This window comes from Mirounga angustirostris, unplaced genomic scaffold (genome assembly GCF_029215605.1).
Source record: "Mirounga angustirostris isolate CCGP_5_RB_7025 unplaced genomic scaffold, mMirAng1.0.hap1 SCAF_1, whole genome shotgun sequence".
NCBI classification, from domain to species: Eukaryota; Metazoa; Chordata; class Mammalia; order Carnivora; family Phocidae; genus Mirounga; species Mirounga angustirostris.
The window spans coordinates 199,978,933-199,994,355 of NW_026991709.1; the positions used below are offsets into that span (position 1 = coordinate 199,978,933).

At 60.3% G+C, this 15,423-nt stretch overlaps 3 protein-coding genes across 13 annotated transcripts in view; 1 reads left to right on the plus strand and 2 right to left on the minus strand.

Annotated features, from left to right (window-relative positions):
- The window catches only part of SETD2 (SET domain containing 2, histone lysine methyltransferase), a 125,957-nt gene extending 122,677 nt beyond the window's left edge, over positions 1–3,280 (plus strand). For all 3 annotated transcript variants that reach the window (XM_064596875.1, XM_045862551.3, XM_064596868.1), the window contains 3 exons: positions 185–265; positions 2,013–2,114; positions 2,443–3,280. In XM_064596875.1, the coding sequence (XP_064452945.1) occupies positions 185–265; positions 2,013–2,114; positions 2,443–2,604 (345 nt within the window). In that variant the 3' untranslated portion in view covers positions 2,605–3,280. The remainder of the gene's footprint in view (positions 1–184; positions 266–2,012; positions 2,115–2,442) is intronic.
- Positions 3,281–5,745: 2,465 nt separating this feature from the next.
- LOC123833862 (death domain-containing membrane protein NRADD-like) lies at positions 5,746–9,180 on the minus strand. 3 transcript variants are annotated; one of them, XM_045862563.3, is made up of 6 exons: positions 8,838–9,180; positions 7,823–7,887; positions 7,539–7,684; positions 6,719–6,902; positions 6,481–6,623; positions 5,746–6,382 (listed from the first exon to the last, which is right to left on the minus strand). In XM_045862563.3, the coding sequence occupies exons 2-6, from the start codon at positions 7,876–7,878 to the stop codon at positions 6,063–6,065; spliced, it is 849 nt and encodes a 282-aa protein (XP_045718519.1). In that variant the 5' UTR covers positions 7,879–7,887; positions 8,838–9,180; the 3' UTR covers positions 5,746–6,062. The 3 variants fall into 3 exon arrangements, with proteins under 3 accessions (XP_045718519.1, XP_045718521.1, XP_045718520.1); XM_045862565.3 differs by lacking the exon at positions 7,823–7,887 and having other exon boundaries at positions 7,539–7,681; XM_045862564.3 differs by lacking the exon at positions 7,823–7,887.
- A 145-nt stretch (positions 9,181–9,325) lies between these two features.
- Positions 9,326–15,423, minus strand: part of NBEAL2 (neurobeachin like 2) — a 29,250-nt gene continuing 23,152 nt past the window's right edge. For 6 of the 7 annotated variants that reach the window (XM_045862550.3, XM_064596840.1, XM_045862549.3 and 3 more), the window contains 19 exons: positions 15,166–15,326; positions 14,750–15,066; positions 14,549–14,644; positions 14,070–14,194; positions 13,844–13,984; positions 13,510–13,640; positions 13,287–13,396; positions 13,056–13,173; positions 12,855–12,952; positions 12,667–12,783; positions 11,975–12,064; positions 11,779–11,888; positions 11,433–11,605; positions 11,239–11,333; positions 10,911–11,027; positions 10,649–10,807; positions 10,424–10,572; positions 9,923–10,058; positions 9,326–9,817 (listed from right to left, as the gene is read on the minus strand). In XM_045862550.3, the coding sequence (XP_045718506.1) occupies positions 9,716–9,817; positions 9,923–10,058; positions 10,424–10,572; positions 10,649–10,807; positions 10,911–11,027; positions 11,239–11,333; positions 11,433–11,605; positions 11,779–11,888; positions 11,975–12,064; positions 12,667–12,783; positions 12,855–12,952; positions 13,056–13,173; positions 13,287–13,396; positions 13,510–13,640; positions 13,844–13,984; positions 14,070–14,194; positions 14,549–14,644; positions 14,750–15,066; positions 15,166–15,326 (2,545 nt within the window). In that variant the 3' untranslated portion in view covers positions 9,326–9,715. Of the gene's footprint in view, positions 9,818–9,922; positions 10,059–10,423; positions 10,573–10,648; positions 10,808–10,910; positions 11,028–11,238; positions 11,334–11,432; positions 11,606–11,763; positions 11,889–11,974; positions 12,065–12,666; positions 12,784–12,854; positions 12,953–13,055; positions 13,174–13,286; positions 13,397–13,509; positions 13,641–13,843; positions 13,985–14,069; positions 14,195–14,548; positions 14,645–14,749; positions 15,067–15,165; positions 15,327–15,423 lie in introns of those variants that run through there. The other variant, XM_064596860.1, reaches the window with a different exon arrangement.

Here is a 15,423-nt window from a genome sequence, read left to right on the forward strand (position 1 = left end):
AGGTGTAAGACTGGCAACAGTAGCCAAGCTGACTCCAAGCCATGCCCACTTAGGATTCTAAATGGATCCTAATACTATGAGTCAGGTGTCCCAACTGGGGGAAAGAAGGGAAGGTTCTGGAACAGCAGCATATCGCTGACCTGACCTCATGCCAGCACTGTTGTGTTTTCTTTTGCATTTCTAGACCTCAAAAAAGCCTAAGACAGCAGAAGCAGACACCTCCAGTGAGCTGGCTAAGAAGAGCAAAGAAGTATTCAGAAAAGAGGTAAGGTTTGGTGGGTGTGGGCCCTAAGCTCCATAGGCTTACGCCTGAGCCCTTTCCTTTCTTGTCCTAAGTGTTAGGCTGCCCTGTCTTTGGGTGTTCCCTTGCTTCTGTGGTGTGACTGTGTAGTTGTCATGTGAGGGGGTCCTTTGTAGGTGGGTGATAAGCGCTTTCATATCTGTTATCATTTCATCCCTGTAACCGCTCTTGAGGTAGGCAAGGCAGGAACTGTCATTCTTATGCAGGTGGAGGACCTCTTAAGGTTCAGAGATGGTACGTTCTAGACAGAAGACCTGAACTCAGGCCCTCTGGCTCAAAGTCCAGTTCTGTTTCTGCAACGTTTCATTTGGTGGCTGCCTCATCCTCAGGGGATTGGGAGAAAGTAGCTCCTTTTCATGCTACTTGAAGTGTGGGTTTCCAGCTGTCAGGACACCAGCCTTGTCTGCCGCAGAGCATCTAGATTCTAAACTCCAGTCTTGATTCACCGACTGTTGGAGGAAACAGGCCTGTAAATAAGTTATGGCAGCTGTGTGCAGAGCATGCCATCTTAGGGCTGGAGGCCACTCTTCGGGGTATCAGGAAGGGCTGTTGAGTCGGCATAGGAATGGACCAGGTAGCTCAGGAGGGATGTAACTTCAGGCAGTAGAATGTACAGTAGCAAAAAAAAGTCCTCATCCCTTCGAGAGCATTGTAAGTAGTCCTTGGGCCGTAGCACAGGGTATGTGAGGGGTGTTGGAAGATGAGGCTGAACAGTGTTGCTTCTTCATCTAGGGCCTGTGTGTCTGGGAGTTACGGGGTGCCATTGCAGGGCTTGAAGCCGGGAAGAAGGAATTCCCTGACTGGGGAAGAGGATTGAAGTGAGAGAGTATGGAGGCCAGACCATAGAAAAACTGAGTAAAAGCCCTTTCCAGGGCTAAAACTTAGTTCTCGTTCTCCCCGTGTGGAATTATTGGTGTTTCAGCCAGCCAGCAGCTGTTTGTTCTGTGCCTGCCTTGTGATACCTCTTTGTCCTTTGAATGTCAGAAGCCTCCTGGAGTTTCAGGGATGGGTGGACCCTGTTCAGGGTGCTCCCTGACAAAATGGTGATCACTGACCTCTTTGCTTCCTTTGTACCCTGGGATCTTAGCACCACAGATCCTTTCAGAGGTCCTGTGTGGGGTCTCTTTTGAGAGCCACTGGTAGGACAGACATTGCAGAGACTGCTCAGGAGGACACTGGACGTTGTGTATGGGAAAGGGTCCGGCCCTGCCCTGGGGCTTCTCCCACCAGCTAGCACACCATGCCTTCGTGTGCTTCACGTGGCTGCAGTGTGGATCAAGTGACGTGTGACATAGAATCTCAGTGACCTTCGGTAACAAAATGCCTGTGATCCTGGGGTTGCTGGGCCTCCTAGGAGCACTGGAACGCGTTCTCTGTGCGGCTTCCAAGGCTGTAGTCTCTTCAGGCCAAGGACATGAGATTTGTCAGCTGAAATGGGGGGCTGTTGTGAGATCAGCAGTGGAGTCCTGTGCCTGGGTCTCCTCCTCCTGCTCTAAGTCAGCTTGCTCATCTATCCAAGGCAGCTCTCCCTCTCGGGGCTGACCTAGGATCCTTTTCTCTTCTATCCCACTGGCCTAGTAGCATTCTTCTATCCAAATGAGCCAGCCTGAGAGGCGGAAAGGGAAGGATTGGCTTTCTCATTATTTCCTCAGTGCTACCCCTTGCCCTCTCTGGACTTTCGAGCAGCATATGCTCTTTCTCCTGCCTGCAGATGTCCCAGTTCATTGTCCAGTGCCTGAACCCTTACCGGAAACCTGACTGCAAAGTGGGAAGAATCACCACAACTGAAGACTTCAAACACCTAGCTCGCAAGGTATCCCCTCTCTTCTGACGATGCTCTGGGCAAACCGTGTACCTTTCATCATAGAAAGTGGGTTCTCCTTGCCAGATGCCCGGGCTGGGGACCCAGGAAGAGGGAGGGAAGGTTAGGGAAGGGAGGGCATCCTCCTTGAGGGGAGGGTTGGTGGCCCTCTCACAGACTCACAGGGCTTAGCCTCCCCTTTCTGCTGATCCCAGCACCAGCCTGCCCCAGCCTCTCTTTATTCAACCCCAGTCTTGGTGAGAAGGGCCCTGAGGCACCAGGCTGGCCTTACCCCCTGAAATCCTTCCCACTCTGGTCTCTCTTCCTGTGTCCTGGACAGCTGACTCACGGCGTGATGAATAAGGAGCTGAAGTACTGTAAGAACCCTGAGGACCTGGAGTGCAATGAGAATGTGAAACACAAAACCAAGGAGTACATTAAGAAGTACATGCAGAAGTTTGGGGCCGTTTACAAACCCAAAGAGGACACTGAATTAGAGTGACTGGTGGGGCCAGGGTGGGAGGACAGGTGAGCAGGTGGGACAGACTTGGGAGAAGAACCCCTGCGGGCCCGCTGGGCCCCCCTCCTTCTGTCGGGGCTGTGCTACTGGTGACACGTCGCCCTGGGGAATGGGGACTTCAGACCTGCAGATTGCAGCTGAAAGCCACGAAAATGAGCTCCATCTGCCCGCGATCCCTGGTCCTGAGCTGTTGGGGTGCGGTTGGAGGCCCATCAGAGGCCAGGGCTGAGGGACGGACCCCGCTAAGATCCTGGCCGGGCCTGGCCCCGCTCCCAAACCTGGGTCTCCTCCTTGGCGGTGCTGTCAGCGCACAGACCCATGCGCACCCCCACCCATGACCCCTCACCCTGACGAGCTGTATTATATTTTAATGTATATGTGAATATATTGAAAATAATTTTGTTTTTTCCTGGTTTTGTTTGTTTTTCGTTTTGCTTTTAGCCTCTACGTGCTAGATCACAGGAAGACTTTGTAAGGATGGTTTTAAGTTCTCCTGCAAGGTTTAGTTTGTTATCATGTAAATATTCCAAAGCAGGCTGCCTTGTGGTTTCGGCCAGCCTTGTGCTATGTTGATAAGATTGATTTACTGCTTAAAATCACTTTACTTTATCCAATTTTTACTGAACTTTTTATGTAAAAAATAAAATCAATTAAAGAACTTGGCATGTGTGTTCCCTAAAAGCTAGTCAAGCATATTTGTATATAGTGGTGCCACTGGAGAGAAAAAGGAGAGATGGTGGCCATAGATGTGTGAAGTCTAGAGTTAATCCTTGAGCTTGGAGTTCAGTCACAGGCCTCGTTCCCGACAGGTCCCACTGGGACTGACACTTGTGGCCTTGGGATCTTATGCCTGTGTTCAGGGTGGAGTCAACTTGTACTACATGTATTCCCGAGCAAAAGAGGCGGGCCTGAGGGCCTCAAAGGGTCTGGGCTTCTTTACTTTGGTTCATAGGTCAGGCAGGAGAAAGGCACGAGTCTTCCCCTTTATACCTCGTGGCTGAGGAGAGGAAGGCATTGACCCTCTTCCCTCCAGAACTTGAGTTCCCCAAGCTCACTGGAATGCTCTTGATGGGTGGGTTCCCCGACCTCCCCCACCATGCAGCCTGACCCTGGGCTTGGACACTAGAGGGAGGACCCCTATAAAGGGGTACAGTGCATAGGCTGTGATGAGAGTGGACGTCTCCTGGAGGAGGCAGGGCTCAGTGGCCCGACCCACCTCCCCCACCACCCTTTGAAGGATAAGTTGTCTGGGCTGGGAGGACTGTAGGCTGCCAGCCAGTCTGGAACCATCTTTGCAAAGAGACTGGTCCCATGTCTTCCTCACCAGGGCTGTTCTGCTCCCTGCAGCAACGCCCTTGGGGGAGGGGCTGTGGCCCACTGAGTCTTGGGCAGGGTGGATGGTGGTTAGAGCTCTCGCCTGCTGGGTGCTGCACTGGGCACTTGGAGCTCGGGTTGTGCGCGTTTGATCCTTACAACCCTAGGGACAGGAGTTGGCAGTGTTTGGATGAGGAAATTCAGCCTCAGGCTCAGGAACTCATATCCTCATTGTTAAAAAAGAACACCTATTTTCAGGTCCTAATCATTAGACATGCTATTTAATAACGTAGCCAAAGTGTTTTCCTGTGCTACTGCAGCCTTGAAAACTATTTAAAGCACATTATATCAAATGGATGGACTCTAATTCAACCCTCTTAACATTTGGGAGTTATTAACAGAGAATATCTCAGTTAATGTGCACATTAAAAGGGCTCTCTTGGGTGGGTTTGGGGTTTGGGGTGCGGCCCTGTGCTCTGCTGCTGGCAACCAAGTCAAACTCAGTTTGACCTGAGGCTCCATGTTTCAGATGTTCCAAGGAAATTTAGGTGGCCTTCCATTAAAGGGTGGTGACCAGGGAGCTGTGGAGTTTCAGATAGGACACCTCTGAAAAGGGATTCTATTATCTTAGCTCCCTACAGTTTTTTTCGAAAACTTTCCCCGTTCCACACACCCCTTGACACCTTCAGAATCCGATCCCTCCGTTGTGACGAGGGGTGCCAGCCGATCGAGAAGCTGTTGGGTGCCACTCGGCACAGGCTTCCATGTTCGGGGCCAGTCCAGTGCTCCAGAGCCCTGGGGCCGACTCCCCGCCCGCGGAGGTGCAAGCTCGCTCCCAAGCGTGCCCGGCTGATTTCATCTGACTGCACGCTGAACCTCTCCTAGGTCATGGCCCAATGGTCGTCTCCAGATGGAGAGAGCCATAAACCTGCCCTTCCTTAAGGACAAGATTTCCAGGGTTAAGCAGCCCCGTAAGATGGTTTCTGAGGAGCAGCAGTCTGATGTTTGGCCCTCCCGGAGCAGCCGATCCCAGTCACGTGTCAGCAGGAGGACAGGAGCGGCCCGAGGCCTCCCTGGGCCACCGCTGAATCCCACGACTCTGGAGTTCGGGTGGCTGTGTTGCTCCAGGGGCCCCGACCCTCCTGGGCGCCAGGATGGGGGCCGTTGCTCCTTCCCAGGCGGGGGCCTGCCTGCTGTAGCAACCGCTTCCAAAGGCAGGAGCCAGCTTGCCTTCCTCTCCTTCGGGCAGGCAGATACGTGGGGGGCAGGTGGCTTGGTGGCAGCTGTTCTGCCCGCAGCTGCCCCTCGGGTGGGTGGGATGACCCGCTTGCCCTTGGCTTGTGTGGAAGTCACAGAAGCAGCTACGGAAGCGTGGCTGGAACTCCCTCCTGAGTCTGGTAAGGACGGGCTTTGTAAGGAGAGTCTTTCTTGCTTTTTCTCATCTAAAGCTGACCTGCTTCCCAGGACGTCTGCCTCCAGCTTCCCCTTGATGCTGGTCACAGCCGAAGTCACAAAAACGGCCTCCGTCCCAAGGCCCCTCGGTGCCAGTCTGAGAGTGGAAGGGGTGTGGGGGCCTACTGCATGTGCCATCCTGTTACTGGTCTCCAGCTAAGGAAGCTCAAGTTCGGAGAGGGAAACTAGGTCCCTCCCGTGCGCAGCCAGCGAATGGCAGACGCAGGATGCGAAGGCCAGCCGTGCCTCCGGAGCGGGCCGGGCTCCTAGGCTCACACGCTCCTCCTGCACCCCAGGGACCCTCTCTGCCTCAGCCACCCCACTGTCCCACAGGCCCAAGGAGTCAGAGGCGGCACAGTAGTCCCAAGTGGCCTTTAATAGGAGATACAAAAGTAGAAAAACCAGTTGAGGCTAAATAAGGGGAGGTGGAGCGGGGAGGAGGAGGGCAGGGCCACTCCTCGCTGCTAAGTCTCCCCACATCCTGGTCCCTGTCCTGGAGGAAGGTAGAGCGAGGGTGGGTGAGCGGTGGCCAGATCTTCTGTGTTCCCTCCGCACAGGGCAGGCGGAGGCCCCCGATGCCGGGAAGCTCAGGAAAGGGAAAGCGTATGTGTGTGCGGGGCCGGGGGGAGGCACCAAAGCAGGTTCCCTGAGAGGCCGGGCTGTGGTGGCCTCACTCACACCACAGAGCGGCCCTCAGCCGGGGCGCCCAGAACCCGGACCACATCATCACGGCCCAGGGAAGCCAGGGCGTCCTCCAGCACCCTGAGGGTGGCACCACTGCCTTCTTTGACAGCCCAGTCCCGCAGTAGGGCGGAGGCTGGCCCCTGGCCCCGGGCCATGATCTCCACGGCGTCAGCCTGGTAGCCCAGGCGGCCTGCCAGGCCCTGCCAGCCCTCATCAGGTTGGCCTGACGCTTCCAGGAGCCGCTCCACCTCCTCTTGCTGCTGCCGAGGGAGATGAAGGTAGAGCCGGCAGCCGGGTTCAGGATGTGGCCCTGAGGTGGGAGACGTGAGGGGCACAAGAGGGTCAGATGGGCTGGGGGGTATGGCAGAGCTGGGTCTGAAAGTCTTCGGATTGGGGAAGGATGCTCACCCTGGCTGGGGGCACAGGGCTCCCCGCCGCTGGGATTGTCCAGGAAGGCGATGCTGTCCCCATGCCTCTGGTCCCTGTCGAGGGCCCCCAGCTCTGCGGTCCGAGCTTTGGCCAGCTGCTGTCTTTGTTTACGTGAGCGCCAGCTGTGGGGAGCAGGGGGGACCCGCCAAGACAGGGAGCTGGCTGCGAGTCCAGCTGGGGAGGGGCGCGCCACAGGGCAGTGCCCGGGAGTACCTACCACTTGAAGGCCACGTAGGCGAGCAGACCAAGGACCACGGTGGCCAGGAGGGCACAGTAGACGGGAATAATGCTGCCTGAGGCCCCTGGAGGCTCAGGGGGGAATGGGGAGGAGGTATTGGGGGCCAGAGCTCCCCCTACCCATACCCCTTCCCTGTCCCTGTCCTGCACCCTCTGGGCCTTATCTGTAGAGGAAAGGACAAATAGGATCAAGGGCAAGGAATCAAGGCCAGGGTCCCTAACTAGCGGTCACTTAGACTTTGCTGCCCAAAAGGTTTGAACCAACAGTCCCTACACTTCACAGAATCAAAAATTCGTACCACGGCATCAGGATTGGCATCCTTACCCACCCTCAACTCCCACAGCCTCCTCTCTGCTCACCACTCTTGGACACCTAGCCCTTCCTGGGGGTACCCTCCTCCCAGGTGTTCGGACATCTGCTCTTGCTGTTTGACCTTCTCCAGCTGGCAGGCATCGCCTACTCTGGGAAGGCTTCCTTGATCTCTTCCAGTCTCTCCCTTTTCTGGCTCCTGCTGTACCTCCCCTGTCTACTGGGGCATTACCCTGTGTGTCCTGTCTCTCCCACCACCTCTGGACCCCCACGGGGGCCTCTGCACACGAGACCTTGTGAAGTTTTGCAAAATAAAGCTGAGCTCGAAGGCAAGTGAATACTGCTGCTCGCTTCTCCCTGGAGGCCAGTTAACTCCACCATCCAGTGCAGGCAGGGCAGAGGGAACGGGGGACTCCAGAGCTTGTGACTGGACTTGTGTGTGACCGACCCACCTACCCAGTGCCCAAAATCTGGATCCAAAGGCACTTACCCACATGGACCATGCCTTCCCTGTGGCTGGAGTTGTGAAGCATGGCTCTGCCCACTAGCAGTGCTCCCAGGGACTGCATCTCTTGGAGAAGGGGTTGGAGTGTCATGGCAACACTCAGGCAAGGGAGCTGGGAGACTTCTTCTCTGCTATGTGTAGCGAGATGGGGGATTTTCTTCAGGCCAGATGTTGGGAGTCCCTTGGTGTAGTCTGTCCCCCTCTCCTGGCTCCATCCTGATTCACTCCAGGGCTGGTTACCCTCCCCCCCCACTTCCCCACTCACCAACCTGGACCAGTTTCCTCCTGTGTCAGATGGGGTGGGGTTGACAGAGCTAGTCCCCATGGGCCAAAGCTGGAGGAGCCAGGGTGCAGGTCAGGATGGAGGGGAGCAGGTTGGAAACCTTAGCAACCCCTGGCGTGAGTCCAGGGATGGCACAGGAGGACCACAGAGACTCCCATCCCCACCTCAGAGGCAGGCCAGAGACTTGCTTGGGTGGGGGGAGCTCCCCCAGACTTCTCTGCCTGAGCCCAGGGAACCCAACACCCTAAGCCCCGAAGGCAGGGCTTCCTGTGACTATAGCCCCACTCCCTCCTGCCCAGAAACGGGACAGGAGGGTTCCGTGGTGGGTTCGGCAAGGGCAGAGAGTATATGGGCCCAGAGGCCCCCTGGTCCTTTCTCACCTGGGAATTTAGATGGCCTGGAGGCCAGAAACCTAAAGGACAGGACTACTTAGTCCCAGGACCCATCTGGACCTACAGGGCTGATCCTGCTGGGACCCACTTCCTAAGGCCTGGGTAAGAGAAGCCTCATCTTGGCTGCGAATAGATCTTGCCCGGAAAAGGCACGGAAAAGAAACCTGGGGGCAGGCCCTCCAACTCCCCAACATCTACCACCACATCCGGCCTGGTCTCCAAACTCACTTCCCTGCCCAGTCGGCAACTGGGTCTGGGACAGAGACTGCAGTGGCCCTTGCACATTTGTGTCACCATATAAGGGGCCCTTCCCGGATCCTGGTTGGCAGGTGGGCCTGTGACCGGCGCGCCTAGCCACGCCAGGCCTGTGTCTGCCCGACCCACCCCGAGCTGCTGCGGGGCTGGAGCTTCTACCTCCCCCCCCTCACTCCTGCCCCCCCCCCGCGTCTCCGGGCCACAAAACACGCCCATGCATGCCAACACGGACGCCGGCACCACGACGGCGGACACCCGCAGGATCGCGGGCCTCGAGGTGGGGGACAGAAAAGCAGCCCTCGGCTCTCTCAGTCCAGGAAGACTCGGAGCTCTGTCCCCAAACCCCCTTCTGACCTGCGGCGGCCGCCCCTCCGCGGCTCCCAGGATCCAGGCCTGGCTGGCGGGACTCGGGCCTCTGCGCCGCCAAGCTCCCGTGGGCCAGCCGGGAAGGCTGCGTGCAGTCCCTGGGGAAGCCAGCTCCGCCGAGGCGCGGGGCTGGGCGGGGCGGGCGGTCCCGGGAGTCAGCCAGAGCGCCCACGGAGGAGCGGCCTAGACCGGAGCGCGGGGGCGCGCGGGGGCGCGGCCGTCGGCGGCCCCGCCCCGCGCAGGGACGCGCACACGTGCGGAGGTGTCGCGAGGGCGCGCTGAGGCCGGGAGAACCACCCGCCGGAGAGGATCGGCTGGCGGGGTCCCCGGAGTCAGGGGCGGCGCGGCTGGGGAAACTGAGGCCACGCGGAGGGGGCGAGACGCCTGGAGGGCTCCTGGGCCAGGGGAACGCGAGCCCGGGACGGTGGCCTGGGCCGGCGGAGACGCCGCGCGCACGCATACTCGGAGGCGAAACGTCTACAAAACTAGGCCAGGTTTATTGCCGAGAGTGGTAGAGCGGGGGGCCGCCTTTAGAGATTAAGGCCACAGCCCGGCCCCCGTGCTCCGACGGGACGCGGGGTTTGGGAGCCTGGGCTCCCGCCCCACACTGTGCAAAAAGTGCTGTGCGGCCGCTGAGGCCAGTGCCAGACTCCGGGCGGCCCCTCTGCCGGCGAGGGGCGGGACTTCCTGGAGTGAACCGCCCACCAATCCCTGAGCTGGGCGGGGGTGGGGTCCCGCCCACCCCCGGAGCCGGGCCGACGGCCGCGGCGTGGTCTCCTCCTCCGGATTCCCGCCGACTCCTGGGCGGGGCCTCCAAGGGCGGAGGCCGCTGGGGGAGGAGCCTGCGCGGTGGGGCGGGGCGGCTGTCAGCGCGCCTCTCCAGGGTTGTACTCTGTCTCGCCGGAGGACACCTGTGAGATGCGCCTGGAGGACCGCCACAGCTTCCGCGCGAACTGGCTGCTGCGCGCCTGGGGTGGGGGGAGGAGGGGAGGAGTAGGATTGGTGGGGGGGAGGAGGAGGATTGGGGAGAGGTGGGCCAGGACCGTCGCTCCCCACCCTGCCCTCATCCTCACCTCAGAGGGCTGCCCCGCGCCCACCACGATAAGCTTGCCGTCCTCCAGACCCACGAGCACGTGGCTGCGCTCCTTGGTCACAGCCACGCTGCGGATGGGCACCTTCATGGGTAGGGGAGGCGCAGCCGGAAGCAGTCTGCAGGGAGGGAGGGATATAGCTGAACTCTCAGCTGCAAGGGAGCTTTGTGTCTTCATTCTCCCGTGTACCCTCTCTGTCGCATTTGAAGGGATGGCTCAACTGAAACCCTAATACATAAAGGGATCTTCCACAAGTGTGTGGCTAAGGGAGGCCCAGGGCAAGATCAACCCCTGGGGGAGGGGGGGGGACAGGAGATGGGCCCTGAAGAATGTGCCTATGGACATGTAAAGGGGCTATGGGTAGGCCCACCGTTGTGGGGAGGGGGGAGACGGAGAGGGGGCTGGGAGGCTAGCACCTTTTAGTATCCTCTGCCAAGGACTATAACCCTGCAGGTCCATGAACTCATGAAGAGCGGAACTCACTTGTTCAGGTGGAGGATGTGCAGGGCACACTGGGCGGTGCCCAGCAGAACGAAGTCCTCCGTCACCGCCAGGGCTGTGGGCTGCTCTACCAGGGGCAGTGAAGCCCGTAACTTCCCATTCACGGAGTACAGGTGCAAGGAGTAGGTGACCTGGAAGAAGCAAGAGGTGTCAGCAAGGACAGAATCCCAACTACCCCATTCTTGGCTGAGCACCCCTTTTTCATACCTGAGCCCCCACACGCTCCCACGCCGAGCTCTGCACCACAATCTGGCCCTCAGACCCCAGCGCCAGATGGGACACAGGTCCGGGTAACGTGGCCCCCGGGGGCTGTAGTGCTGCCACAAATTGGCCACGGCGTATGGTGTGGATGATCACAGTTCCATCCTGAAGGAAGGCGGCTTAGGGTTCTTCTGGGCCCGGGTCTCTAATCTCCAGGGACATTGCCTAGCTAACTTGGCCTGCCCTGGGCACAGGCACCCCCACATACCTCAGATCCAGATACAGCCATGTCGAGTTCAGTGCTGATGGCCACACAGCTCACTGCAGCCTCATGCCCATATAGCACCTGCACGGGCTTTGATGCCAGTCCCACCGAGAAACCACCCTGTGGGGAGCCAGGGCTGGCTCAGGACTGGGGACACCTCACTACCCTGGCCCCTGAGAAGGCTGAGGCTCAGAAGAGTGATGGCCTTGTCCAGTGCCAGAGCGCTGGAGGGTGGTGGAGCCCCAGCCTTGCTCACAGTGGCAGAGAGAAGGGGTGGATGGGCTGCAGGCATGGACTATGGGGGCCCCACGGGGCTGCCCACCCAGCACACCTCCTGCAGGAGCCGCCACACCATGCATGTGGTGTCCCGGGAGCCCGAGATGAGGTAGATGCCACAGGTGTCCAGTGCCAGGCAGGTCACTACATCTGCACGGGGAGGGGAGGGTGCAAGCGGAACGCAGCGGTCACCCCCTCCCTGGCCCGCTACCCCGACCCGCGCCACCCCAGCTCCCAGGCTGCACATACCAAGGTGGCGGTTGAGCTGTTTCAGCAGCTTGCCCCGCGGTAGTGCGGTCACTCGCAGGCTGCCATCCCAATGGCCACCACTGAACAGCAGCTTTCCGTCAGGGGCCACTGCCAGGGCCTGTCCACTCACGCCACGGTCCGGCACCCACGGGCCACTCAGCAGTCGTTGCATCCTGACCCGGATGGGCGGGGGGGGGACAGGTGAGGCCAGGCCAACAAAGAAGACCCGGGCCCTCAGAGGCCTTGGCCAGACCCTGCCTCTGGCCCACACCCTGACTGGGTGGGGCCACAACTCGGGGGTGCAGGGTATTTAGAGCCCACCCCTGCCCACCTCCCTCCGTCCTACTTGGGGTTGCCCATGGTGGCGTCTTTGCTGAAGCTGAAGTAGTTGTTTATGTTCCGGTCGTAGGGCAGCCAGCTGTGGATGCCCAGCAGCCCACTGGCACTCACGGTCACCTGTGGGCCAGAGAGGGCAGGGGTGGGTGTGGGGCGGAAGTCCGAGCAGGGGCGGAGCTGAGCCGGGCGCTGCGCGGGGCACTTACCAACAGGTCTGAGGAGCCCTGAATGGTGAAGGAGTGGGACTGCCGGTGGGGGACCAGGGCCAGCACCAAGGGCACGCCATCACTGATGACCTGCAGAGCAGAGCTCAGCCGGGGACCGCACTCCCCTGCCTACCACCTGGGGCACCGTTCTTTCCTCTCCTCCCAGCCCCCAGTGCTCACAGACTAGGGGTCACAGAGGCAGAGGTCCCTCTGCGACACGGTCAGGAGAGCTCAGCGCGCCTTCAGGAGGGCATCCCCGAAAGTGAGGGAGTGAGAAGCTGGGATGGACAAGGCCACTCTCTCAGCCTCAAGCTTGGTCTTGACCTTGGGCCTCCCACCCTCTGACTTCACGTCCCCCCAGCCTGCTGGCAGGACAGGAGGGGTCACTAAAAACGTCAGGCCTGAGGGGCCCTCTCAGGGGAACAGGAACATGAGGGAAATTATCCAAGGCCACATTGCCTTCCTTCCTTAGGGTCTCCCTAAGGTTTTCAGAGATGGTTAGGGGGGGTCAACAACTTGTCCTGGCCTCAGCGAAGAAGGTACCCCACCCCCACTCCCGTTACCTCTTTTTCAAAGATGTCTAACATCAGTGACCTTGATTTAGGTCTCCCATCTGCCCCAAGAGGTTGGTAAGGACAGTGAAGTTAAGCCCATTTCACAGAGCAGGAAGATGAAGCCCTGCCTCCGCTCACCTCCGCAAAGAAGGCCTTGAGCTGGTCCAGGTGCTGGAAGATGCTAGGTGAGTTAGTGTCCAGACGCACAAGGCGTTGGGCTGCTTCCTCGGCGGAGAGCCGAGGTGGATGTGGCTCCTGTGGACAAGCGGCTGGTCAGCACCACAGCCTGGGCATCCCTGACCCATGATCCTCTGAGCTGACCTTACCTTCAGCAGCTGACAGGGGGTCTGCCCAAAATTACTGATAATGCCCTCCAGAGCCTTCCGTTCCCGCTCGTCCACCACGTGGTCCAGGTCCACAGCCCCTGGGCAAGGCAGGCAGAGCGGTCAGGACTTGCCCCGTGCCCTCTGCACTCTGCCCTCCTTTGCGGTGGCCCAGCCCCCACGGGAGTCCAGGGCACTGCCCACCTTCATAGGTGCAATAATAGAAGACGTTGAGCGCCTCCTCCGCGGCCGGTCCCCGCTGCTTGTAGCCAAAGATGAGGTCAATCCACTCGTGCAGGTGGGCAGACACATACTCGGACTCCTGGGGATGGGGAGGTGCCAGTCAGTCCAGGGACGGCCGATCCCCCCCACCCCGCCGCCCCCAACCCTGCCCCTCAACCCTGGCTGTCCGCCTGTCTGTGTTCAGCTCCTCACCAGAGCCTGGCGGTGCTGCTGGATGAAGTCCTCGGGGGAGCTGGCCCACGGCGGCAGCACCACGTTGTCCACCTTCTCGTTGGTCAGCTGGAGGCAGCCCAGGTCGAAGCCTGGCCCGGAGGACGGGGTGAGTGGTCTCGCTGTAGCTTCACCCGCATCCCTGGCCAGGCCTGGCCTGTGCGCTCTGCCCCAGGGGCCCCCCCAGCCCCACTCCAGCTCCTACCGTTCTGGTTCTCCAGGAAGTCGGGGAAGTAGAAGAACTCCGGGATGAGCTCCTTCACATCGGCAGGGCTCTCCAGGCGGGCCTGCCAGGCTGCTGCCACGGAGTGGAACTGCCGGTCGGAGCAGTCAAAGCTGGGGGAGGGGCACAGGCCGCAGTGAGGGGGGCGGGGAACGGGGATGAGGAAGGAGAGCTGCAGCTGGGGGCTAGAAGGGGGCTGGAAGAGAGCCGAAGGGTCCGGGACGCCCAGATGACCTTGCCTCTTCCCCTCATTCGCAGCAACGCACCCTCAGCCCTGCCATCTGCCAGCCCCCCCCGCCCCCGCCCGGGGCCGCACCGGCCACTCTGCAGCTGGACGTGCAGGGAGGTGAAGGGTTCCACGCGGATGAGGTAGTGCATCACGCCTGCTGCGTTGGAATAGTGGGTGCCGTAGTGGAACTTGTCGATGGTGCCCGCTGGGTCCTCGAAGCTCTCGTACCTGGAGCCACAGTTGGAGGGGAGTCAGCAGAAGCCCTGCCCTCGCCCATCCCAACCCCCAAGCCCGGCCTCGCCCACACGCTCACTTCTCCCTCACGAGCTGGGCATGCTTGGGGTTCACCACACCGATGGGCTTGGACAGGTCCCGGAAGACGGCCGGGTTGCTGAGGTCCAAAGTTGGGGACACGTAGTCCTGCAGGACCCAGGGGAACTGGCCGCCCACCCAGGGAAGGAGCTGCATGAGGGTCCTGATGGCCTACCTGCCCAGCCTGCCCTGCCCTCACCCTCAGGAAGATGGGCAGAGCCCGCGGGGTGGGGGGTGCCGCACCACTTGGAGGGACCATGGGGAAACAGGCCAGAACAGGATTCCCTTCAGGGGGAAGGGGGGTAGGGCTGGGGGTGGGGGGGTGCAGGCGGGTAGGGGCAGGGAACAGAGAGGCCAGGTGTCAGGCAGCACCCACCCGGGCCAGGCTTAGTACTTGGTCCACCGTCAGCACCCACACTGGGCTGAACCAGGGCCCGCAGAGCAGAGGGGCAGGGGTGGAGGTAAGCAGTGGACCCTCACCACAGGGTACTGAGACAGGTCGTTGTAGGTCCGCCCCGCAATGGTGTTGAGCTGCATCAAGTACTCGAAGTTGGAGATCTCACGCTGGACCCATTTCTGGGGGGCAGGGGCAGGCAAGAGGTGAGTCAGCTGGGCTGCCCAGCACTCCTGCCAACCACAGGGCCCTGGCCTTGCCCGCCCCCCACCCTCGAGGTCTCTCACCTGGGTGAGGCCGGAGGCACGCAGCATCTCCTGGGGGGAGCGGCTGCTTAGGTAGCCTTGGCTCGGGGGTCGGAGGCGCAGGAGCAACGAGTAAGCCTGGTTCCGCACCTGGGTGTGGGGTGGGATGGGGCAGGGCTGGGGCCTGGGGGCCTGGTAAGGAGACGAGGCTACGGTCCCGCCCACCTTGCACGGGAAGTTGAGGAAGTAGTTGGACTGATCAATGAAGAACAGCTCGAGTGCCGAGCGGCGCAGGTTGAAGCGGCGCAGGTGGACCTCGCGCAGCTGGGCGAGTGGGCGCCGGAAGTCGTGGCCGATGCCTGTGCCGACGGACATTGGGTGCAGCAGTCACTCACCCCGGCCCCACCAGACCCCAGCCATGCCCTGCCGTCCTTCTAGGCAGCCCGAAGAGGACGCACCCTCCTCCGTTTCCACGCGCTCGGCACTGCCATCGTAGAAGTACACGTGCTGGGTGGTGATCTCCAGCAGCCCCGGGATCACAGCCACCACCGTGACGAGCTGGCACTCCGCAGAAAGCACCAGCTTCTCATGCTGCTCGTCCAGTTCCACTGCCTGCATCCTGGGGGCCGGCACCCACTTCAGGCTCAAGGCTCCGGGACCCCCTTCCGGATAAGCCCAAGGACCACACTCTCCAAGCACATCAAGTCGCAGGGTAC